Here is a 25,122-nt window from a genome sequence, read left to right on the forward strand (position 1 = left end):
CTCGATCCCTATGCTAAAATGGCGGCGCGATCGATTGTAGTGGCTTTTACAGGGTTAACCAAAAGTGTTATTGTCCTTTTTAAATATAGTTTTTATGATTGAATAGTTCATTTATTATCAAAGCATACAACCCTGAAGCTATTCTTCTCCAGATAGCCACGAAACCAAGAAAAAAAGAACAGCAACATGATCATCCATCCTCAAATCCCACCCCCCATACAAAAAAACAAGAAAGATCAGGTGATAAACACAGAATATAAAAAACAATAAGACTGAAAAAAAAAGTCCATAGTCCAAAACTATATCCATATTCATATCCAAAAAACACAGAAAAAACCTCGGTGACAACCACCGGGCTCAGCGGCAGATCATACAGTCTCCCCTCTTCAGCAGCAGAGCAATCCAACCAGCAGGCAGCCAGCGCTCACCTTCCACATTCACCTCCATGTTTCAATCTCTCCCGTCGCTTTAATTGGTGACCAATAGAAGCTTTAATAGGTGAAATGGAGTTGAACATTGCCTTCTGGAATCCTCTCAGAGGCAGCAAAGTGGTGGATCATCCAGTCAACTTCCAAACTGCAAATCACAGGCTCCAACTGTCCAAAAACACATTCAAGATGAAAAAAAAACAGTGGAAAAGACATCAAAGAAGTGAAATAAATAGTTCTGTGGCACATTCAGAAGATGTTGACCGAGGGAGTGTACACAGGCACCATCACAAGACCTTGCTGGACATTAAAAACTGTAAGTACTGCAGATTTACCCCACTAGCAAGTTGCTCGTTGGTGGAGAAATTGAAGGAGCTGGACTTGGTGTGGATCACGCTGCCGCCTGCATGAGAGCAGCATCGGAGGAGTCGGTGTCTGAAGGAACTATGAAGTTAAACAGTGAGTGAGCGTCTTAGTCAGCTGTCTTGTGATTGCATGGTCCTGTTGGACATAGCTAATCTGGAATTCTGCAAGTCCAATTCAGTGATTTTTTGGAGAGTGGCAAGGGAGCCGTGTGGCCTTGGTCATAGCGAGAACTAGACCTCTAGCCGCAGCGTCACCTGTTTACAGCCACTCAGGAGAGAATCATCAGAGTCAGTGCGGCCACCGGAAGTGGTGTGGTATGGTGTCCAAGCTGGAGTCAGTACTGTCCCTCAGTGTTCATTTGGCAGAAGATAAGCTGTATTGTATTCCACTGCAGTCTGCTGCAACATTCATGGACTCAGGGTCCTGAACTATATATTTTTTTGTGTGACTGGATTTTACTAATATCTTATATGTGCTTGCTAGCTTAAATATGATATATGTGCCTTGTGCTGTGTGTAACTGTTGGTGCTGTGTTTTACACCCTGGCCCCAAAGTAATGCTGTTTCGTTTGGCTATATTCATGGGCATTTATGTATGGTTGAAATATAATTAACCCTGAACTTGAACATGCTCTAGAACTCCATCCCAAACCTCCCTTCTGTGTCTTTCTGACCTGATTTGTTTTTGGACCAAGATTTAGGGCAGTCGTCTATTTAATGATCATTTTTACCTCCTAGGATGTTCTTACAATGTGATGCATGCCATGTAAATGCAAGTTGTTCCTTTTGATATTCCCAATGCGAAAAGAGAGAAAAATTTTGGAATATAAAATGTTTTCTCTTCAACAGGTATTCAACCGACGAGAACCCGGTGTGAACACTTCCATTGGTCAAGACAATTAAGGCAATATGTAAAAAACTGTCTGGAGTTGGTAGGTCATCTCTCATTTCTGGCCCTTTAATTTCTATACACAATTGTCCCCCAAGACCGGACATCACTACTGGGACTTGCGTGACTGACAATAATGGAAACCAAAAGGAAACTACTGACACATCTCTAATTTGAACGCAACTCTAACCACGTCACCCCACAAGCCTCCGTTTCCAGCACATCATTCTCTATAACCTCCGCCATCTCCAACGGCATCCCATCACCAAGCACATCTTTCCCTACAACCCCCCCCACCATTTCTGCTTTCTGTAGGGGTCACTCCCTGTGCAACTCCCTTGTCCACTCATTCCTCCCCACCCATCTCCGTCTTGGCACTTATCCTTGCAAGCAGAACCAGGGCCACATCTGCCCCTACACCTCCTCCCTCATTACCACTCAGAGCCCCAAACAGTCTTTCCAGATGAGGCGACACTTCACCTGTGAATCTATTGGGGTCCTCTACTGTATCTGGTGCTTCCGGTGTGGCCTCCTGTATATCGGTGAGATCCAACATAGATTGGGAGACTGCTTCACTGAGCACCTATGCTCCGTCTGCCATGAAAAGCGGGATTTTCTGGTGGCCACCCATTTCAATTCTACTTTCTATTCCCATAAACACATGTCAGTCCATGTCCTCCTCTACTGCCACGATGAGGCCACATTCCGGTTGGAGGAGCAACATCTTGTATTCCATTAGGGTAGCCTCCAACCTGATGGCATGAACATTGATTCCTCAAACTTCTGGTAATTGCCTCCCTTCCTCTCCTTCACCATTCCCCGTTCTTGTTTCCCTCTCACCTTCTCTTCTTACCTGGCCATCACTTTCCTCTGATTCTCCTCTCCCTTCTCTTTCTTCCATGGTCTCCTGTCCTCTCCTATCAGATTCCCTCTTCTCCAGCCCATTATCTCTTTCACCAATCAACTTCCCAGCTCTTTATTTTGCACCCTCTCCGTCTCCTGTTTTCACCTATCACCTACCACTTTGTACTTCTTCTTCCTGTCCCATCACCTTCTTACCCTAACTTCTCCCTTTCTTTCCAGTCCTGATGAAAGGTCTCAGCCTTAAACATCGACAGTTTATTTATTTCCATAGATGCTGTCTGACCTGCTGAGTTCCTCTAGCATTTTGTGTGTGTTGTCTAACTACGTATTTTCTCTCTACAGAGAGAAATTTTTTTAATTCCCATTCATCCTTCTCTAATCTTAACCCCAACTCTCACCCTGTATCTACCAGTCAACCTCGACACTTTGCAATTCACCTACTGGAGCAACAGGTCAACGACAGATGCCATCTCTCTGGCCCTACATTCCTCCTTAGAGCACCTGGAGAATAAAGACGCATATGTAAGGCTCCTTTTCATTGACTACAGCTCTGCCTTTAATACCATCATTCCAAATAAACTGATTCCTAGACTCTGGAACCTGGGCCTTAGCACTCAGATCTGCAGCTGGATCTTCAACTTCCTCACAGACAGGACCCAGGCTGTAAAAATAGGGGACAAGCTTTCCTCTACAATCACTCTGAGCACCATTGCCTCACAAGGCTGTGTACTCAGCCCCCTGCTGTACTCACTGTACTACTTTACTTTCCATTTTCTATTTTCTATTTATGATTTATAATTTAAATTCTTTATATTTACTATCAATTTGTACTCCAGGGAGCGGGAAGCGCAGAATCAAATATCGCTGTGATGATTGTATGTTCTAGTATCAATTGTTTGGCGACAATAAAGTATAAGGTATACAGAGTGTTGAAGTATCTTGCTCCACAGATGTTCTCTGACCTGCTGAGTAGTTTTAGAAAATTTTCTGGTTTTATTTCAGATTTACAGATTTACAGGTTTTAAAATTCACAATCACCCATTTCTTTCTCCTCTTTATCACCAAACCATGGTTGAAAATCAGCTCAATTTTAAAATCCTCCATTGACTTATTTGTGCCCAACAGCCACCTCCACCCCATTTCCAGCTGCCCAACACTCTACAAACCTCCTGAGATCTCTGTACTCCTCAGTTCCAGATTCTTGTGGATCTCCTGAATTTAATCAACACTGCCCGGGCCTCGAGCTCAGAAATTCCTTCCCAGAAACTCTCAACCTCCCTTCCTCACTTAAAAGCACCACTTTGAGCACCTGCCCCATCAGCTTTGGCATGGTAGTGTGGAGGTTAGCACAATGTTTCACAGTACAGGTGACTTGGGTTCAATTCCCACCGCTGCCTGTAAGCCTGGCTTTTATCCACTTTCCTCTCACTACCGGTTGGTAGATTACTTGGTCATTGTAAATTGCCCCGTGATTAGGCTAGGGTTAAATCGGAGAATTGCTGGGTGGCGCAGCTTGAAGGGCAGGGAGGGTCTGTTCCACGCTGCATCTCAATCAATTAATAAATAACCAAATAGATAAATAAATGATGAATGAATGAATGTAGGGCAGGTTCTGTGAAGGAACATGAGATGTTTAATGGCATTAAAAGCACTATACAAATGCAGTGTTTTGTTGTTGTGGTTGGATGCTATGGAAGGGCTGTGGGCAAGGATTTGCTCATCAGAGACCCACTACTCTCTCTCTCTCTCTCTCTCTCTCTCCAGGGAGAGACCGATATCACTTGCCCAAAGTGCGGGCAGGTTTGGGCATGGCAGGAGGTGCGGTCTCTTGGTTTGCTGACACAGAAGGACCGGATTCTCTATGAGAAGAAGCTTTCACAGATGATGAGTAGCAATACTGACTCTTATAAGAAGGTAATAGCACATTGAGAGACAGGTTCAATGGGAACATTGCCACGTACAGTGTAGAAATAGGCCATTCGGCTTATCATACATAGAACATAGTACAGACCCTTCAGTGCATGATGTTGTGCTGACCTTTTAACCTACTCCAAGACCTAACCCTTCCTTCCTGTCAAGCGTTCCATTCTTCTTTGATCAATATGCCTATCTAAGAGTCACATAAATGCCTCTAATGTATCTGTCTCTACCATCACCCCAGCAGTGCATTTGACACATTTATCACCGTGGAAAAAACTTACCTCTGACATTCCCCTATACTTTCCTCCAGTCACCTTAAAATTACGCCCTCTCATATTAGCCATTGCCTCCTTGCAAAAAAGGTGCCAACTGTCCACTCTTATCATCTTGTACGCCTTTATCAAAGTACCTCTCATCCTCCTTCACTCCAGCTAAAAATGCCCTGGTTTACTCAACCTATCCTCATACGACATACTCTCTAATCCAGGCAATATCCTGGTAAATCTCCTCTGCACCCTTTCTAAAGCTTCCGCAACCTTCTTATAATGAGGTGACTAGAACTGAACACATTGCTTTAAATGTGGTCTAACCAGATTTACAGATTTATGTTACCTTACAGCTCTTTAGCTCAACTCTCCCAAATAATGAAGGCCTTCTTAACCATGAGCCTTCTGAACAACTCTTTCAACTTGCGCAGCAACTTTGAGGGATCTATGGACCCCAAGGTCCCTTTGTTCTTCCATTCTGCTAACAATCATGATAGTAACCTTGTACTCTGCCTTGAAGTTTGATCTTCCAATGTGTATTTTCTTCTTCTTCTTGGGCCCTTAGCTCCCCGTAGAACATAGCCCATTGGTAATTTCCCATCTTTATTGTCCAAAGTCCATGGTACGTTTCATCAATGTTTCTGTAATCCATCGTATTTACTGTACAGGCGATTGGCCTATGCAGCTTTACCAGAGTCTTGTTGACCAGCCTTAACCATTTCCACCTCTTATGACGGGGACGTAGGGTTGGACTTCGAGAGGCCCAGTGTGAACTCCATCTGCCATTTCTTCATCCAGTTCTGCTTCCTATTTATATCCTGCTATAACCCATAACAACCTTCGACACTATCTCCAACCTTTGTGTCATCTGCAAACTTACCAACTCACCCCAGCATGACCCAAACAAGATTAAATATAATACAACTTTGCTGATTTAAAATGCTACCCATCCTGAAACAAAGCTAAATATTGCATGATGGAGAGCGCTCGGTAAACACACTCCATACACACGTGCTTTTGCACACACACAAACTTTGCCTTGTCGTTCTGCTGTCGTTGCAATGAGTGTGCATATTTCAATGTTTTCCTCCCAGTGTATTCTAATAGTGGGTCCTAAAGGTTTGGCTTTATGGTGCCTTTCCTGCCATACTCGGCAGAATATTTAATTTCTTCAGTAATGGGGATGTGTAAATGTATATATATTGTTTGTATACTGTAGTTAAGGTTAATTGCTTCTGTTTATTTTATAATATGATTGCAACTCCATTGTGAGGTGCATTATATTCTAATTCATGTGCAGTCATAAGTTAACTCTGTGGGTAATTAAAGATGGTATGTCCTGGTGCCTAACAAAATGGGGCTGTTCACTATCGGTAGGAGTGAGAGACTGAACTGCCAGAAGTTCACACTGGGCATAATATGTAGCTATATTTGTTCTTTTCTGTTAGAAATCTTTTTGTAAATATTCACAGTTTTCTTTTTGCCATTTTTGCTAATTTTTTGTAAGTTTGATTTTTGATTCACCGAACAAACACCCTTGCACAGAAGTGCCAAGGGATTTCAGTCATCTTTGGTCAAAACTCATGAATTTAACATATTGATTTGTCTGTTATTAATGTCCCCATTAACCCAAGTGCTTTGTATATTTGGCTTTACAATCTTGTTTTTAAGAAGAGATTTTATTTTGATTAGGTTGTAGGAAAGAGGAGGTTTCTAGGAAAAACAAAACCCTAAATGGTAGAAGCACCTAGTGGGTTGAACAATGTCTGTGGAAATTGAAGCAGTTAATGTTTTCAGGTCTGGGACCTTTTGCCAGAACTGAGGAAAGAAGAGGAAAAAAAAACAAGTTAGTTTATGTTGGATGGCTTGAGCAATGTGCACCTCTTTGATGGTGTGAGACCAAATGGATTATTATGGCAATTAGAAACTGTTTTATGCTTCCTTGTCTGAGTTAAGTGTTGCAAATAGCTGAGAAACATGCAGAAAATAGATACAAATAAAAAGATAGACTATGATCCCATATTTGAAACACAAATACAAACTAAGAAACAACTACATTAACTCTTTTAGTCTCATGCTATCAGAGATATTTCCTTTGCGCTATTTGTCCCACCTGAGCCTCTCCAAAAACTAACTTGTTTTGTGTTGAATTGATCTCTGATCTTGACAATTTACTTGCAAACATTTCGTCACCAAGCAAGGAGACATCATCAGTGCGCTGTTGATTGTAGTGTATCCTCCAAATGCTTGGCCCTTATATACTTTCCTATCAATTGTTTTTGTTATTTTTGCTAATTTTTTGTAAGTTTGATTTTTGATGCACCGAACAAACACCCTTGCACAAAAGTGCTAAGGGATTCCAGTCATCTTTTCAAGAGAGAGAATTTGTAGAATGTCTGCGAGATGGCTTTTTATAACAGCTTGTTGTTGAGCCCACTAGGGGATCGGCTGTACTGGATTGGGTATCGTGTAATGAACCAGAGGTGATTAGAGAGGTTGAGGTGAAGGAACCCTTAGGAGGCAGTGATCATAACATGATTGAGTTCACTGTGAAATTTGAAAAAGAGAAGCCGAAATCTGATGTGTCGGTATTTCAGTGGAGTAAAGGAAATTATAGTGGCATGAGAGAGGAACTGGCCAAAGTTGACTGGAAAGGGACACTGGCGGGAAGGACGGCAGAGCAGCAGTGGCTGGAGTTTATGTGAGAAGTGAGGAAGGTGCAAGGCAGGTATATTTCAAAAAAGAAGAAATTTTCGAATGGAAAAAGGATGCAACAGTGGTTGACAAGAGAAGTCAAAGCCAAAGTTAAGGCAAAGGAGAGGGCATACAAGGAAGCAAAAATTAGTGGGAAGACAGAGGATTGGGAAGTTTTTAAAATCTTACAAAAGGAAACTAAGGAGGTCACTAAGAGGGAAAAGATTAACTATGAAAGGAAGCTAGCAAATAATATCAAAGAGGATACTGAAAGCTTTTTCAAGTATATAAAGAGTAAAAGACAGGTGAGAGTAGATATAGGACTGATAGAAAATGATGCTGGAGAAATTGTAATGGGAGATAAGGAGATGGCGGAGGAACTGAACGAGTATTTTGCTTCAGTCTTCACTGAGGAAGACATCAGCAGTATACCAGACACTCAAAGGTGGCAGGGAAGAGAAGTGTGCACAGTCACAATTATGACAGAGAAAGTACTCAGGAAGCTAAGTAGTCTAAAGGTAGATAAATCTCCTGGACCAGATGGAATGCATCCTCGGGTTCTGAAGGAAGTAGCTGTGGAGATTGCGGAGGCATTAGCGATGATCTTTCAAAAGTCGATAGATTCTGGCATGGTTCTGGAGGACTGGAAGATTGCAAATGTCACTCCGCTATTTAAGAAGGGGGTAAGGAAGCAAAAAAGGAAATTATAGACCTGTTAGCTTGACATCGGTGGTTGGGAAGTTGTTGGAGTCGATTGTCAAGGATGAGGTTACAGAGTACCTGGAGGCATATGACAAGATAGGCAGAACTCAGCATGGATTCCGAAAAGGAAAATCCTGTCTGACAAACCTATTACAATTTTTTGAGGAAATTACAAGTCGGCTAGACAAGGGAGATGCAGTGGATGTTGTATATTTGGATTTTCAGAAGGCCTTTGACAAAGCGCCACACATGAGGCTACTTAACAAGATAAGAGCCCATGGAATTACGGGAAAGTTACATATGTGGATACAGTGTTGGCTGATTGGCAGGAAACAGAGAGTGGGAATAAAGGGATCCTATTCTGGTTGACTGCCGATTACCAGTGGTGTTCCACAGGGGTCCGTGTTGGGGCCGCTTCTTTTTACATTGTACATCAACGATTTGGATTATGGAATAGATGGCTTTGTGGCTAAGTTTGCTGATGATACGAAGATAGGTGGAGGGGCCGGTAGTGCTGAGGAAAAAGAGAGTCTGCAGAGAGACTTGAATAGATTGGAAGAATGGGCAAAGAAGTGGCAAATGAAATACAATGTTGGAAAGTGTATGATTATGCACTTTGGCAGAAGAAATAAACGGGCAGAATATTATTTAAATTGGGAAAGAATTCAAAGTTCTGAGATGCAACGAGACTTGGGAGTCCTCGTACAGGATACCGTTAAGGTTAACCTCCAGGTTGAGTCAGTGGTGAAGAAGGCGAATGCAATGTTGGCATTCATTTCTAGAGGAATAGAGTATAGGAGCAGGGATGTGATGTTGAGGCTCTATAAAGCACTGGTGAGACCTCACTTGGAGTACTGTGGGCAGTTTTGGTCTCCTTATTTAAGAAAGGATGTGCTGACGTTGGAGAGGGTACAGAGAAGGTTCACTAGAATGATTCCGGGAATGAGAGGGTTAACATATGAGGACCGTTTGTCCGCTCTTGGACTGTATTCCTTGGAGTTTAGAAGAATGAGGGGAGACCTCACAGAAACATTTTGAATGTTGAAAGGCATGGACAGAGTAGAGTGGATGTGGCAAAGTTGTTTCCCATGATGGGGGAGTCTAGTACGAGAGGGCATGACTTAAGGAATGAAGGGTGCCCATTCAGAACAGAGATGCGAAGAAATTTCTTTAGTCAGAGGGTGGTGAATCTATGGAATTTGTTGCCACGGGCGGCAGTGGAGGCCAAGTCATTGGGTGTATTTAAGGCAGAGATTGATAGGTATCTGAGAAGCCAGGGCATCAAAGGTTATGGTGAGAAGGTGGAGGAGTGGGACTAAATGGGAAAATGGATCAGCTCGTGATAAAATGGCGGAGCAGACTCGATGGGCCGAATGGCTGACTTCTGCTCCTTTGTCTTATGATCTAATTGTCCTTGTGGGTAGTTTTCTCCCAGTTTGGTTGACATAATATTTGATGAGGTCCCCGCATTGGATTTTGTAGAATACATTGGTCTTGTCTAACAGAAAACTATCTACAAGGATCCATGAACATAACTGGCTGTAAGGCGGCATGACCAATTCTCCCTCATCTCTACCCATGAAGATCGGGAGGGTCTGTGCGTCAATGAACGTCATGGTGCAAGCGGCATGCAAGAGAATTCCTGAAAGCATGGTTTTCCGTGACCAATTCTGTTGACAAACATGTTGACCTCGATACTATTTATGAGCTGATGTGGGCAAAATCCCAGACCACAATGCACGGAGATCGCCACACAGTCAATCAGTGATAAAATTTTCCTCCCCACATCACAACTGCATTTCTGAAATGATGTCCAATCAGCTGATTGAAAAATATATAAAGGCCAAGCATCTGGGGGACACATTGCAATCAACAATGCACTGACGGTGTCTCTTTGCATGGCGATGAAATGTTTGCAAGTAAATTGCCAAGATCAGAGAACAACTCAACCCAGCTATCAACCACCCAAGCTATACATTTTCTGAATTATTTCCACTAACTTGTTTCCATTCTTTATGGTCGACACAAATTATTTTTGGAACATTAACTCTATTTCTCTCTTTCCACAGATGCTCAACTTGCCGACCGTTTCACTGTATTTTCTGTTTATAGAGTTAAAGTGTCATTCAGCATGACACAGCCCCCTCAGCCTAACTTGTTCACACCAACCAGGGTCAACACTAGCATATTTTGCCTGTGTTTCACCATATCCCTCTGAACCATTCTATGACCAATTAATCTAGTAACCGATATGTTTTTGGACTGTGGGAGGAAACCCATGTGGTCACGGGAAGAATGTACATACTCCTTACAGGCAGCAGCAGGAAGTGAACCTGGGTCGCCTGTACCATAAAGCATCGTGCTAACCTCTGTGCTACCAAGCGGCCTGTTAAATGGCATTATTGTACTTGCCTTAACCAAAAAAAAAAGACAATGGCTGCTGATTTTATCCTCTAGCCTTGTATTTTTATTGATCAAAAGCAATTTAAGTTCAGGGAGGTTACGATGCAACTGTACAGGGTACTGGTGAGGCTGCAGCTGGAGTACTGCATGCAGTTCTGGTCTCCTTACTTGAAGAAAGATAGACTGGTTTTGGAGACAGTGCAAAGGAGGTTTAGCTGGTTGATTCTGGAGTTGGAGGGGATTAGCCCATGAGGAGAGATTGAGTTGCCTGGTACTATACTCACTGGAATTCAGAAGAATGAAAGGGAGTCTTATAGAAACAAATAAAATTATGAAAGGGACGGATACGATAGAGGCAGGAAAGTTCAGAAGTTCTAAGATCAAAGTAAATTTTATTATCAAAGTACATATATGTCACCACATATAACCCTGAGATTCACTTTCCTGTGGGCTTTCTCAACAAATCTATAGAATACTGACTATACCAGGTTCAATGAAAGACCACTCAACTAGGGCATTCAACCAGTGTGCAGAAGACAACGAACCATGCAAATGCAAATAAATGAATAGCAATAAATAATGAGAACATGAGATGAAGGGTCCTTGAGAGTGAGTCCATTGTAGGAACATTTCAAAGATGGGGCAAGTGAAGTTGAGTGCAGTTATCCCCACTTGTTCAAGAGCTTGAAGGTTGAGGAGTAGTAACTGTTCTAGAACCTAATGGTGTGAGCCCTGAAGATCTTGTACCTCCTACCTGATGGCAGCAGTGAGAAGAGCATGACCTGGGTGGTGAGGTCCCTGGTGATTGATGCTGCTTTCTTATGACAGTGTTCCACATAGATGTACTCAATAGATGGGAGGGCTTTACCCTTGATGGACTGGACCACAACTTTTGATAGGATTTTCCATTCAAAGGGATTGGTGTTTCCATACCAGGCTGTGATGCATCCCTTCACTACACATTTATAGAAGTTGTTTTCACTGGTAGGTGAGACTATACTATGGGACATATCCTCAAGGCTTAGGGGAGTAGATTTAGGATGGAGACTACAGGTTGTAGACTCATATAGCTCCATCGTGGCCTCTAATCTCCCAATGTCGAGGACACCTTTGAAAGCAGTGCCTCAAAAAGGCAGCATCCATCACTAAAGACATGAACCTCCCAGGATGTGTCCTTCTCTCATTATTACCATCAGCAAGGAGGTACAGGAGCCTGAAGACCCAAACTCAATGTTTTAGGAACAGCTTCTCCCACTCCAAATGTCAGATTTCTGAATATTCTCATGAATACTGCTTCACTATTTTGCTCTACTTTTACACTTAAAAACATCTTATTATAACTTGTAGCATCTTTTCTGTATTGCACTGTACTGATACCTAAAAACAACAAAGTTCACAACATATGTCAGTGAGAATAAACCAGATTTCGATGAGGAAATATCTATTGGTTTCAACCCATTGGAGATATTTCCTTTACTTTATTCATCCCACCTGCCGAGAGGTAATGTAGGACCCTGGTCAGACCCCACTTGGAGTACTGTGCTCAATTCTGGTCGCCTCACTACAGAAAGGACGTGGAAACCATAGAAAGGGTGCAGAGGAGATTTACAAGGATGTTGCCTGGATTGGGAGCGTGCCTTATGGAATGGGTTGAGTGAACTCGGCCTTTTTTCCTTGGAGCAACGGAGGATGAGAAGTGACCTGATAGAGGTGTATAAGATGATGAGAGGCATTGATTGTGTGGATAGTGAGAGGCTTTTTCCCAGGCCTGAAATGGCTAGCATGAGAGGGCATGGTTTTAAGGTGCGTGGAAGTAGGTGCAGAGGAGATGTCAGGGGTAAGTTCTTTATGCAGAGAGTGGTGAGTGCATGGAATGGGCTGCCGGCGACGGTGGTGGAGGTGGATATGATAGGGTCTTTTAGGAGACTCTTGGATAGGTACATGGAGCTCAGAAAAGTAGAGGGCTATGGGTAACCCTAGGTAATTTCTCAGGTAAGGACCTATTCGGCACAGCTTTGTGGGTCGAAGGGCCTGTATTGTGCTGTAGGTTTTCTATGTTTCTATCCACAAAGCAGAAAAAGACCCAAAGAACGAATGACAGAAAAGTGTTAGAACCCCTCCCTCTTTCCATGCAGCAAAGCATCAATGCTCCCCCCTTATTCCAGCAGAAAGTATCAGCCCCTCTCCACCACCACCCACCAAGCAAGCAACAGCAAAGTCCCAAAGAGACCATCATTTAGAGTCCATCAAAAACCAGTGTTCACCCCAACAGTTTGATATCCCTCACTAACGAGGGAGGGAGAGGTATCGCTCCTGCCACAGAGAGGGGAGTCCAACAGCTCGCTGTTTTGATGTTACAATCTGTGCATTACATCTCTCACTTTATTGTTATATAATTCTTTATAATTGTTGAATGATGTTGTTTTAACACCAACACACCATGGCAGATTCCTAATACCATTCCAATAGATGGTGAATAAAATTGATTCTTGATCTTTGAACTGCTTTTCCCAGAGAATAGTGAATATGTGGAATTCTCTGCCCAGAGAGGGAGTGGAAGGTTCCTCGTTAAACATATTTAAGATGCAGTTAGATAGGTTTTTGTATAACAGGGGAATGGATGGTTATGGGAAAAGGCATGTAGACGGCCAGATCAGCCATTGGGGTTCTAACGTTTTTCTGTCATTCATTCTTTGGGTTTTTTCTTTTTCATGGATGTCTGTGAAGAGTAAGAATTTCAGGTTGTATACTCTATACATTTTCTGACATTAAAATGGAGCCATTGAACCATCTTATTGAATGGTGGAGCAGGCTTGATGGGCCAAATGGCCGACTCCTGCTCCTAGATCTTATGTTCTTACACAACATCACCTCTTGCTCTCACAGTGCCCGGGCTGCAAATCTCTACTGCAGAGGCTGGACCTGAAAAACCTCTGCATGGAGTGTCCAGTCTGCTTGGAGACCAAGGGGGAGACTTTCCAGTTCTGCTGGGCTTGCCTGAGGAAGTGGAAGGGAGGCTCGCCGCAAGGGGACAACTGCGCAGATGAATTTTGCCACATTGTGGCCCTGCTCCAGTGCTGTGAGGAGATCGTGAACCCCGCCCTGACAGTGAACGGCTGCCCCTCCATTCGGGCCTGCCCACAATGCAAGGCCCTGGTAGCACACAGCGGTGGCTGCAAGTACGTCACCTGCAGGAACTGCGCCAACTGCTTCTGCTTCCGCTGCCTCGACAGCTTCAGTGCCTGCTACAACGCCCAGCCCAGCTGGTACCACCGGGCAAAGTGTGACAAGCCCAAGGCAGCAAGGCAGATGTTTGCCTCATAGTCAGGTGCATCTCCCCTCCCCATCACTGAACCCTTCTCAGCACCCCCCTCACCACCGGCTCTTCCTTCCCATGTCTCCTGTAACCTGAAGTCCTGCAGACCCCATGGTGGGCAGTGGGGGCACCATGAGCAGGTGAGGGTGGTGTGCTGGGGAGGGGATTATCACTGATGGGGGTGGGAGAGGGGTGAAGAGGTACTGGTGGAGGCTGGGACTTGGCTAGTGTGAGATTGGACTGATGGGTAACTGGTACGGTTGGGGTGATGACCTGGGTAGGGGTGAAGAGTCAGGGAGGGATGATGAGTTGGAGAGGGGTGAGGAGTCAGGGAGGGATGAAGAGTTGGAGAGGAGTGAGTTGGGAAGAGGTGAGGGTCGGGGAGGGGTGAGGAGTCAGCGAGGAGTGATGAGTTTGGGAGAGGTGAGGAGTTGGGGAGGGATGAAGAGTCTGGGAGGGATGAAGAGTCGGAGGGGTGAGGAATTGGAGAGGTGAGGAGTCGGGGAGGGAAGAGGATGTACTGACAAAGGTTACAAGGAGAACGCATGACAATGGACTTGAGGGAAAATAAATCAGCCATGATTGAATTGTGGAGCAGACTCAATGGCTTGAATGGCCTAATTCTGTCTTATGGTGATGAGGGGTGGAGTTTTGGTTAGTGTGAGGGTGGTGGGGGTGTGTGGAAATTAGAAACTCAAATGTACCAGTTGCAAAAACAGGCACAGCCAGAAGAGCAGGTCTGAGAGTGGGAGTCACACAGTGAGTGAGTCACCTCCGGACCAACCAGAGCTTCTCCTCCCATCTACAAGGCACTATCAGTAGTGATGAGGAACACTCTCCACTTGCCTGAAGCTCTGCGACTCCAAACAGCACTGAGGAAAGCTTGGCGCTGTCTGCGTGAAGAAGCCCACTCAATTTGCAGCGGTCAATTCCTATCCAGGCTGTGCCTACAGCACTTGGGAAACCCAAGGTGTCCTGCTCCTTCATGGTCAATGGGTCTAAATCCTCAATCGTCTTCCTCAAAGGCAGTTGTGGACATATGTTGGTGCTGGAATGTGAGGCAGCACTTGCGGCTGTCCCCAGCACATCCTTACACTGTGTTGGTTATTAATGCAAATGACACAGCAATGTACATATGATAAATAAAGAACAGGAACCTGAAACGCAAGATCTGCTGCAGGTCGCTCTTCTTTGATCACCTGGCTTCAAACCTCCACTTGACAAATTTTCCATCAGGACTTTGCACTGTAATACAGTGATATATTTGTGATTAGTGGAACACCTACTGTGTTGCTTGTGGTGGGTGCAGAGTATTCACAATAAACCAATAAGTCATGCCTCCAAGAGGACCACACCTTGTCGTAGGGTTTGGAGCTTATGTGCTTCAATGACCCAGAGAGCGATGTTGGGTGGAGTCAGGGCTTTATTCTTTGGCTCTTTGTACGGTCACCCATTCTGAACAGGTGAAAGAGTAGAGGACAGACTAAGAGTGGTCAACCGGTCCTCCAGGTTTGGGGGGGAGGGTTCAGCTCTGGGCTAACGGCCCTGACTGGTAAAACAAAATTGTTCTGGAAACAGCAATGAAGAATCCTTCTACATCTGAGTGTGACGGTATTCCTGAGTTGCATGACTGACAGTAGAGAAAACCGAGAAGGAAGCCCTGAACACCGCCAGAGATGGAGGAGCTTCATTGCTGCCCTAAATGCCACTCTGGGAGGGATGAGGAGTCAGAGAGGGGTGAGGGAAAACTGTCAAAGGTTACAGGGAGAAGGCAGGACAATGGACTTGAGAGTGAAAATAAATCAGCCATGATTGAATAGTGGAGCAGACTCAATGGGCTGAATGGCCTAATTCTGTCTTATGGTGATGACAGGATAAAATGACAAGAGGAAAGAATTCATGCTATGAGAGTCACTTGGGAAGTGTATATTACAGTTGTGCTTATACACATGTAAAAATAGGATTTTTCTCCTCATTAGTATTAGCTGTCAGCGAGGCCCTCTTGCACCACATCAAATAGATTCTTGGTTCCTGGAATTCCAGTAACCTAAAAGTTAAGCCAACAACCCTGGTGCAGTATTGAAGGAGTGGTGGTGGGGAGGAGGTAGTGGGTACAGAACCACCTCCCTGTTTAACAACAGAGTGTTATGTTTTGTAACTTCAAAATATTACAGAGGACTGAAACACTTGAGCATATAGACATTAAGAAAGAGGATGTGCTGGAGCTTTTGGAAAACATTAAGTTAGATAAGTTGCTTGGTCCAGATGAGATATATCCCAGGCTACAGTGGGAAGTGAGGGAGGAGATTTCTGAGCCTGTGGTGATGACCTTTCCATCATCATCATCATTAGGGACGGGAGAAGTACCGGAGGATTGGAGGGTTGCAGATGTTGTCCCTTGTTCAACAATGGGAGTAGAGATAGCCCAGGAAATTATAGACCAGTGACTCTTACTTCAGTAGTGGGCAAGTTGTTGAAGATCCTGAGAGGCATGATTTATGAGCATTTAAAGAGACATAATCTGATTAGGGTTAGTTAGCATGGCTTTGTCAAGTGCCTTATGAGCCTGATTAAATTCTCTGAGGATGCAACAAAACACATTGATGAAGGTAGAGCAGTGGATGTAGCGTATATGGATTTCAGTAAGGCATTGGATAAGGTTCCCCGTGCCATGCTCATTCAGGGAGTATTGAGCCATGGGATACAAGAAGACCTTGCTTTGTGGATCCAGAATTTGCTTGCCCACTGAAGGCAAAGGGTCATTGTAGATAGGTCATATTCTGCATGGAGGTTGGTGACTGGTGGTGTTCTGAAAGAATCTGTTCTGGAACCCTTCCTGTTCGTGATTTTTATAAATGACCTGGATGAGGAAGGAGAAAGGAGGGTTAGTAAGTTTGCTGATGACACAAAAGTTGGGGGTGTTGTGGATAGTCTGGAGGACTGTCAGAGGTTACAGCATGACATCAATAGGATGTAGAACTAGGCTGAGAAATGGCAAATGGAGTTCAACTGAGGTAAGTGTGAAGTGGTTCATTTTGGTAGGTCAAATTTGAAGACAGAATATAATATTAATGGCAGTGTGGAGGATCAGAGAGATCTTGGGGTCCGTGTCCATAGGACACTCAAAGCTGCTGTGCAGGTTGACAGTGCTGTTAAGAAGGTGTATGGTGTGTTGGCCTTCATTAACCGTGGGATTGAGTTCAAGAGCCATGAGGTGATGTTATAGCTATATAAGACCTTAATAAGGCCTCACTTGGAGCACTGTGTTCAGTTCTAGTCACTTCACTACAGGAACGATGTGGATACTATAGAGAGAGTGCAGAAAAGATTTACAAGGGTGTTGCCTGGATTGGAGAGCATGCCTTATTAAAACTTTGCCTTTTTTCCTTGGAGCAGTGGAGGATGAGAGGTGACCTGATAGAGGTGTATAAGATAATGAGAGGCATTGATCATGTGGATAGCCAGAGGCTTTTTCCCAGGGCTGAAATAACTAACAGGAGGGGGCATAGTTTTAAGGTGCTTGGAAGTAGGTACAAGGGGGATGTCAGAGGTAAGTTTTTCACACAGAGTAGGGAAATTCTAGGCAATTTCTAGAGTAAGTTTTATGGTCGGCACAACATTGTGGGTCGAAAGGCCTGTAATGTGCTGTAGATTTCTATGTTCGATGTTTTAAACTAATTCAAAGGAAGACATGGGAGTCCGAAATGAGAGTCTAACTTCAGGTTTACTTTAAGTGAGGCGCGCACATACCACAATCTCAGGATCTGGGGTTTCCTCTGTGACGGTTGTGGGAGTTGACTCTGAGACTGCAGGAAGTGGTTCTGACAGAGGTGGCCACTTTTCTTCTTCTTTTTCCTTCTAGTTTATGCACCTTGATTTTGGGAAGGTGCATTTAGTTCACTGGAGTATTCTCTTATTAATCCTTCTATAGCTTCCTTTACAATTAGAGCTCCCTTCTTGGTTTCCTCATCCATATAACAGCTGTCGAATCCTCTGTTTTCATATCTCCATCGACTCCTTTCTTTTTGGCCTTCTATTCATCCAGCTGAGCTTTGGTCTTTGCATCTAACTTTACAAGCAGCATTTTCTCTCCCACCTGAAGTTCATGCAATAGCCTTGATGCACGCAGAGTAGATTTTGGTTCTTTATACTCACAAGAGCCAAATGCTTGCAACTTTCCTGAAGCTCCTGGGACTCATTTCACATTTCACAAATAACTGTCTGATTAACATATTAGAAGTTTTCTCAGGTATGTTGCCTATAAAATCTGTTGTAGTCAGACCACTGCTTTTGTCACATTCACCATTCCTCTGAGCAATGCAGTCCTTCCTTGGCTCAATATGCTTTTCAACCAGATGCACCAACTTCTCTTTGTCCTCATTTGGGCAATGCATGGCGTTTGGCATTGAGACACTTGTGGCATCATCTAGTACCATTCATAATTCGCTTTCAGTTGGCTTCATTGCAGGGGACAATTTGGGGTAACTTATTTTTTATTCTTTCTACTTCTCTTCCAATATTTATCTCTTTGCACTTGTGGTGCTACTGTGCACTGTAATTTCCTTTGGATTAATAAATATCTATCTATGGCATGCAAATGATGGATGGATCTCCAATCAAGTTGTAGTTGTCTCAGCCAATCATGCCCCCACAATGCTGGCCATTCTACTTTTACTATGTACATGCAAGCTCATTTTGGCTTGTTGATTGTTGTATGTCATTGTGTTTTTTCTCTAGTATAAGTTCTCTGTTGGGTACCTTCAAGCTTCAGTGTAGTATCTTTGAAATGCTATTCAAAATCTTTTTGGTTATTGTGATAGATGTAAAACTGGGATAGCTACACTGACACATGTTTTGGTCTTGTTCTATATTGGAACAGTTCTGGAAGTCAGTTTTTTCAGCAATTTCTAAAGCACTTAAAATTAATCTACAAGGTACAACCTAATAAATTAACTGTGCTTTTTGGAATAATTCCTCAAAATATTCATGGTATTTCTGCGTCTGACCAACATGTTATTGCATTTGTTACATAGATAGGAGGGCCATTTTGTTGAAGTGGAAGGATAGATCAGCTCCCACTTTGTCACAATGGTTCTCTCAAGTGATGCTATGTCTTAGTTTGGAGAAAATAAGAAGTCGAACCTTTGAACCTTTATTTGATTTTGAGAAAAGATGGGGCTCATTTGCTCGTTATTATCATTTGAGCTAATTGATAGATTTTTTCCACAATCTAATTATAAATTTTTTGGTATGTTTTCTTTTCTTGCTGGCGGTTTGATGTTTATTTTTAGAAGCTTTTTGTATGACACATGACCCCGGGGTTGAACACCCAATGGGGTTTTTTCCCCACTTTTTCTGCTTAGTAGGTTTTTTTTGTTACCACATTTTTTTCAATCTTTAAGATAATGTCTTTTTTGAGACATTTTAAGTGTTGTTACTTCAATGTACTCGTGTTATTTCCTTTGTATAATATAACAATAAAAAGATTTGAAAAGAAAGAAAGAAAATCTTTTTGTGGAATGACTGAAACAGCTGAGCCAATGTCCAATTCCAATTTAACTAATTTGCTGGTCACTTCTCGCGTAAGCCATATTGCTTGTCTGTTGTTAATTTTCACACTGTTAATCTCAAGGGTACACAGTCCTGTGTCACTCTCATCATTATCAGATTTTTCATCAACAGCAAATTATTGCTCTTTTTGAAACTGCAACTTGACTTTTTAGCTTTTGCTCTTCCCTGAGCAGTCCATTTACTTTAGTCTGCCCGACATTCTCCTTATATGTATCCTAATTAGTTGAATTAGTGTGGCATGTGGCCAAGTGGTTAAGGCGTTGGCATAGTGATCCGAAGGTCACTAGTTCGAGCCTCAGCTGAGGCAGTGTGTTGTGTCCTTGAGCATGGCACTTAACCACACATTGCTCTGCGACGACACTGGTGCCAAGCTGTATGGGTCTTAATGCCCTTCCCTTGGACAACATCGTTGGCATGCAGAGGGGAGACTTGCAGCATGGGCAACTGTGGGTCTTCCATACAAACTTGCCCAGGCCTCAGTCAACATTGAAAATCGATGGACAGCCAAAGAAGAAGTTGAATTTACTGCAAGTTTCACCTTTAAAATTGGTCGGGTGTATGTGAACAACTGCCATAAGGGTAACACAATTTGTTTGGCCAGGTAGGTGTCTGTTTAGACGTTACAATTTTGTTCACACTCATTTCATTCCTGACTGCAGCTCAATTACATCTCTGCTCTTTTAAATGTAAGTTATGATTCACTCAGGAGCTATTTTTGAATGCTTTCTTTTAAGATTCCACAAACTAAACGATCTCTCAGTGCATCATCGAATCTATTACCGAACTGACAATGCTCAGACAACTTCTTCAATTCAGCCATGTGTGCTGAACTGGACTCCTCTTCCTTTTGATTCCACTTATGAAACCTAAAGCATTCTGCAATCAACAATGTCTCAGTGTTACTGCATGACTTTTAAAATAGTAGCAAAGCTAATTTCTGATGGTTTGGTTGGAGCAGTTAAACCTCAAAGCAATTTATATGCCTTTTAACCAAATGAACTCAGCACTTGCTTCTCATTGGCTATTTCATTTGCTTCCAAATACTGTTCCAGTAGTTCAGTATACATGAGCCATTTACCTGTTGTGTGATCAAACTTTCCAATGTAGCCAGCCATTTCTGATTTTTAATGATTATTATCACCAATACTCACTCTGTCCACCAGAGAAAGCAGGATCTCCCAGTGGCTACATATTTTAATTCCATGTCCCATTCCCATTCTGATATGTCTATCCACGGCCTCCTCTGCTGTCAAGATGAAGCCACACTCAGGTTGGAGGAACAACACCTTATATTCTGTCTGGGTAGCCTCCAACCTGAAGGCATGAACATTGACTTCTCTAACTTCTGTTAATGCCCCTCCTCCCCTTCTTACCCCATACCTTATTTATTTCCCCCTTTTTTCTCTCTCTCTCTCTTATTTCTCCCTCTGTCCCTCTCACTATAACTCCTTGCCTGCTCTCCGTGTTCCTCTGGGCTCCCCTCTCTCTTTCTTTCTCCCTAGGCCTCCTGTCCCATGATCCTCCCCCTTCTCCAGCCTCGTATCCCTTTTGCCAACCAACTTTCCAGCTCTTAGCTCCATCCCTCCCCTTCCTGTCTTCCCCCATCATTTCGGATCTCCCCCTCCCCCTCCCCCTCCCACTTTTAAATCTCTTACAATCTCTTCTTTCAGTTAGTCCTGACCAAGGGTCTCAGCCCGAAACATCAACTGTGCTTCTTCCTATGGATGCTGCCTGGCCTGCTGTGTTCCACCAGCATCTTGTGTGTGTGTTGCTTGAAATTCCAGCATCTGCAGATTTTCTGGTGTTTGAAAATTGAAAGGACTAAATAGGGTGGGTGTGGAGAGGAAGTTTCCTATGGTGGAGGTATCCAGAACTAGAGGGTACAGCCTCAAAATTGAGGGACAACCCTTTAGAGATAAGGATGAATTTTTTTAGCCAAAGAGTAGTCAATCTGTGGAATGCTCTGTCATAGACTGTGGTGGAGGCTAAGTCCGTGGGTATATTTAAGGTGGAAGTTGATAGTTTCCTGATTGGTCAGGGCATCAAAGGATATGGTGAGAAGGCAGGTGTATGGGGGTGAGTGGGATCCAGGATCAGCCATGATGGGATGGCAGTGCACACTTGGTGGGCCGAATGGCTTAATTTTGCTCCCGTGTCTCTTGGTCTTATAGACATTCTGCTCATCAATATTCTTGCTTATGCAACGTCGAGGGCACCATCAATGACAGGGCACCACTGTGAGGATATTACATTCTTGAAAAAAACCTAACATATTTACCATTCACTGTGTAACGTACAGGCAGCATCTCAGAAACGCTTGCGTGATCAGTTGCACAAATTATTAACTACTGATATCACAGCAGCAAATAAAATCAAGTCCCATTACCTCAGTTCTTGACTATTTCAAGAGCTTTGTATTGAGAATGATGAACAGTTTAAATGCATGCTGTTGCACACAGAGGTCAGGTAGCTCTCAAAAGGAATCAGCCTGAGACACTTCTATCTGCTTTTTGAAACTGTGATGAAATTATTTAGAGATCGATGTTTAATTTAGTAATCAACTCAAGAATATTAGGCACAACACTTTTATTTGTTAGAGTTATTCACAAAGTTTAATGAAATCAGTCTTCAGTTACATAGAAATGATGTAAGCCTCATCAAAGTCAAATCAATAGTCTCTACATTTCTGTCCAAGTGAAATGGGACACCTCTTTTTCCCTTATTAAGGAGAGAGACAGCCCGTGCTATGTCAGATTACCGGGTGAATGAGTAGTCTTTGGGGTACTGCAAGTACGTGTCTTTATTGATGTTTTGCTGCATGTTGAGTGCTCGGTGGAAGGTGCAGATGCTCTTGTGCTGGTGGGGGGGGGGGGGGCGTTGCTTTGCTGCTGCTTGTGTGTGTGAGGGGGGAGCTGGGGTTCTAACATTTAACTGTCATTCATTCTTCAGGGCATTCCGCTGTTTTCGTGGAAGTTGGCAAAGAAAAAGCATTTCAGGCTGTATATTATATATATTTCTCTGACATTAAATGCACCTATTGAAACCTATTGAAGTTAACCCTGTTTAAGTGCAACACTGGCTGTTGTAAAAATTTTTTTTTAGATTATGAGGACACTCAGTCCTCGTTTATTGTCATTTAGAAATGCATGCATGCATTAAGAAATGATACAATGTTCCTCCAGAGTGATATTGCAAAAAAAAACAAGACGAACCAAAGACTAACACTGACAAGACCACATAATTATAACATATAGTTACAGCAGTGCAAAGCAATACCATAATTTGATAAAGAGCAGACCACGGGCACGGGAAAAAAAAGTCTCAAAGTTCTGATCGACTCCTGATAGTCCCCGATAGCAGGCGGCAGAAGGCAGAAACTCTCACTGCCATAAACCTCCAGGCACCGACAACTGTCGATGCATTGAAAGCACCCGACCGCAGCGGACTCTGAGTCCATACGAAAACTTCGAGCCTCCGACCAGCCCTTCGACACCGAGCACCATCTCTGCCGAGCGCTTTGACCCCGTCCCAGCCGCCGAGCAACAAGCAAAGCCAAGGACTCGGGGCCTTCCCCTCTGGAGACTCAGGATCACACAGTAGCAGCAGCAGCGAAAAAGGCATTTCCGAAGTTTCTTCAGATGTTCCTCTGTTCTCTCATATCTGTCTCCATCAAATCAGGATTGTACACGGCATCCTACTTGACAGATTACAGATATCATTCACCGGAGTGGCCGCGCAAGCTGCGTCGTGCCGCCATCTTCTCCTCCTCCTTTCCAAGCCTCTTTGAGTTGGAAGAGAAAGATGATGATCTTGAAGTATACTGTGCCCACCTAGGTGGGCTGCATAAAGATATGTCAGAGAGGTTGAGGACCTTCTTTCGATACAAATTCCAGATTAGTTAATAAATCCATTCCTGAACACTTGCCAATGAGGAATTAACAGGAAGGATGGAAGAAGAACTGATCTCGTACAAAATGACTTCGACCTGAAGCCAAGGTTCAGAAATCATTTTAGGTTATTCAGCTTCAGAGAAAAATCTTTGAACGCCATCCCACACTGTGGAAAAAGGTCAAAGTGTACTTTATTGCCTCTCCAACATCATATTTAGTGGAACATGGCTTACAGTTACTCAATGTCTTTCTAAGCAACAGAACAGACTGCAAAGTACTGAACGTGGGGATCTGAGACTCCTGAGTGACATTCAGCCCGATGCTGAGGAGTTGCTTTCACTGCACCAAGCCCAACCATCTCATTGAAAGGTGAAAAAGCAATGAAGTAGTGACTAATTGGACTGTTAATGTATGCTCTAAAATTGATGATGAAAATTGCTTTTATCGTAATCAAGTAAAGAATTAATGTTATTTATGGCTTTAAATAAATTTGAATATTTTTTGTGATTGTTTGGGTCTGCTTTGAATTTGCAGTTCAGATTTTTTTTTTCCACTGTGCATCGCAAATCAAAATTCCTTATGGTTTTTATGCAGTGGCTGGAAAGGGAGAGTGGGAGCACTGGGGATATGGTCTGAGAGCCAGTGGGGTAGTAACCCAAAAAGTTTGGGAACCACTGATTTAGACAGAGAGTTAAATAGTGATAGGCAAAGATACAGAGCAAATGGAGGGACATTTGGTATAGATGTACAGAAAAGGTGGTATGGATAAGGCGATTCAAAGCTTCTGCACTGTACCACACTCTGTGAATCATGTTGCTCTCTGTGACAGCTTCCTCTACACAAATTGGCCATGTTTCCCACTGGGATTACATTTTTAAGTTTTGTTTGGGGACCACTTTGGGATTCCTGGGATTTGTTTTTAACTATTGACCTAGGTAATGCTATACTACAACAGACCTTCAGGGATCTTCCTCCAGGCTAGGTTAGATAAAAAGTACCTGGCTTCGTGCCTGGTTAATTGCTGCTGGTGTAGGTGACGCAATGGAATCAGGTCTGTGCTTTAGCTCTGCATTGGAACAGCCTGTAGGCTGACAGAGAGCAGGGTATTTAAACAAAGTGTCACTCACCTTCTAGTGAGACAGAAATTAACTCATGCTCAGGTGAGGAAAGAACTTCCTGTCCTAACAAAAATGTTGACATCTTTGGCCAATACAGTGCAAATGGAGTTTTGGCCCATTAATCATGTACGTACTGGCTCTTTGGAAATGCTCTCCAACTCTCCTTGCCCTTTGCCTGTTGGCTCACACAACTTATGTGCGTGTGTGCATGCGTGCGAGTGTGGAGTTCGCACGTTCACCCTGTGACTGCATGGGTCCCCTCTCCCCAGGGTCCTCCGGTTTGCTCCTACATCTCACAGATGTGCAGGGTCGGTGGGTTAACTTGCCGCCACAAATTATTTCTAGTGCTACACCAGAGCGACCTCTGCTGTACCCAGACAACAAGCGTCACTAACCACAGCCACCACTTACTCTTCTTTAAAACAAAACTATAAAAGTTTATTTACAACACATATACACAATGGTTCAGATGATTAATATTTACAAGACAGTAAGTACACTCAAATTAAAATATGGTTACTACCATCGATAAAACAGTCAATACCACAGGGGGACCACCACTCACGGAAGTCCCCCAATGTGCCTGCTGCGACAACATGCTCCCTCTCCAAGGATAGCTGGGCATGAACATATCCTCAGAAAAGGGGCAGGCAGTCGGCCTGGCAGTGTCCTCCACCTTCCACTGCTTAGACCCAT

The 25,122-nt window shown here is 43.4% G+C and overlaps 1 protein-coding gene across 1 annotated transcript in view; it reads left to right on the forward strand.

The window, feature by feature from the left end:
- Positions 1-19,337, forward strand: part of LOC140197841 (uncharacterized) — a 38,220-nt gene extending 18,883 nt beyond the window's left edge. The window contains exons 2-4 of the mRNA XM_072258332.1: positions 1,643-1,725; positions 4,311-4,460; positions 13,418-19,337. Coding sequence (XP_072114433.1) covers positions 1,643-1,725; positions 4,311-4,460; positions 13,418-13,855 — 671 coding nt within the window. The 3' untranslated portion in view covers positions 13,856-19,337. The remainder of the gene's footprint in view (positions 1-1,642; positions 1,726-4,310; positions 4,461-13,417) is intronic.
- Positions 19,338-25,122: the final 5,785 nt, after the last annotated feature.

The sequence above is a fragment of the Mobula birostris genome, chromosome 5 (assembly GCF_030028105.1).
Source record: "Mobula birostris isolate sMobBir1 chromosome 5, sMobBir1.hap1, whole genome shotgun sequence".
Classification (NCBI taxonomy): Eukaryota; Metazoa; Chordata; class Chondrichthyes; order Myliobatiformes; family Myliobatidae; genus Mobula; species Mobula birostris.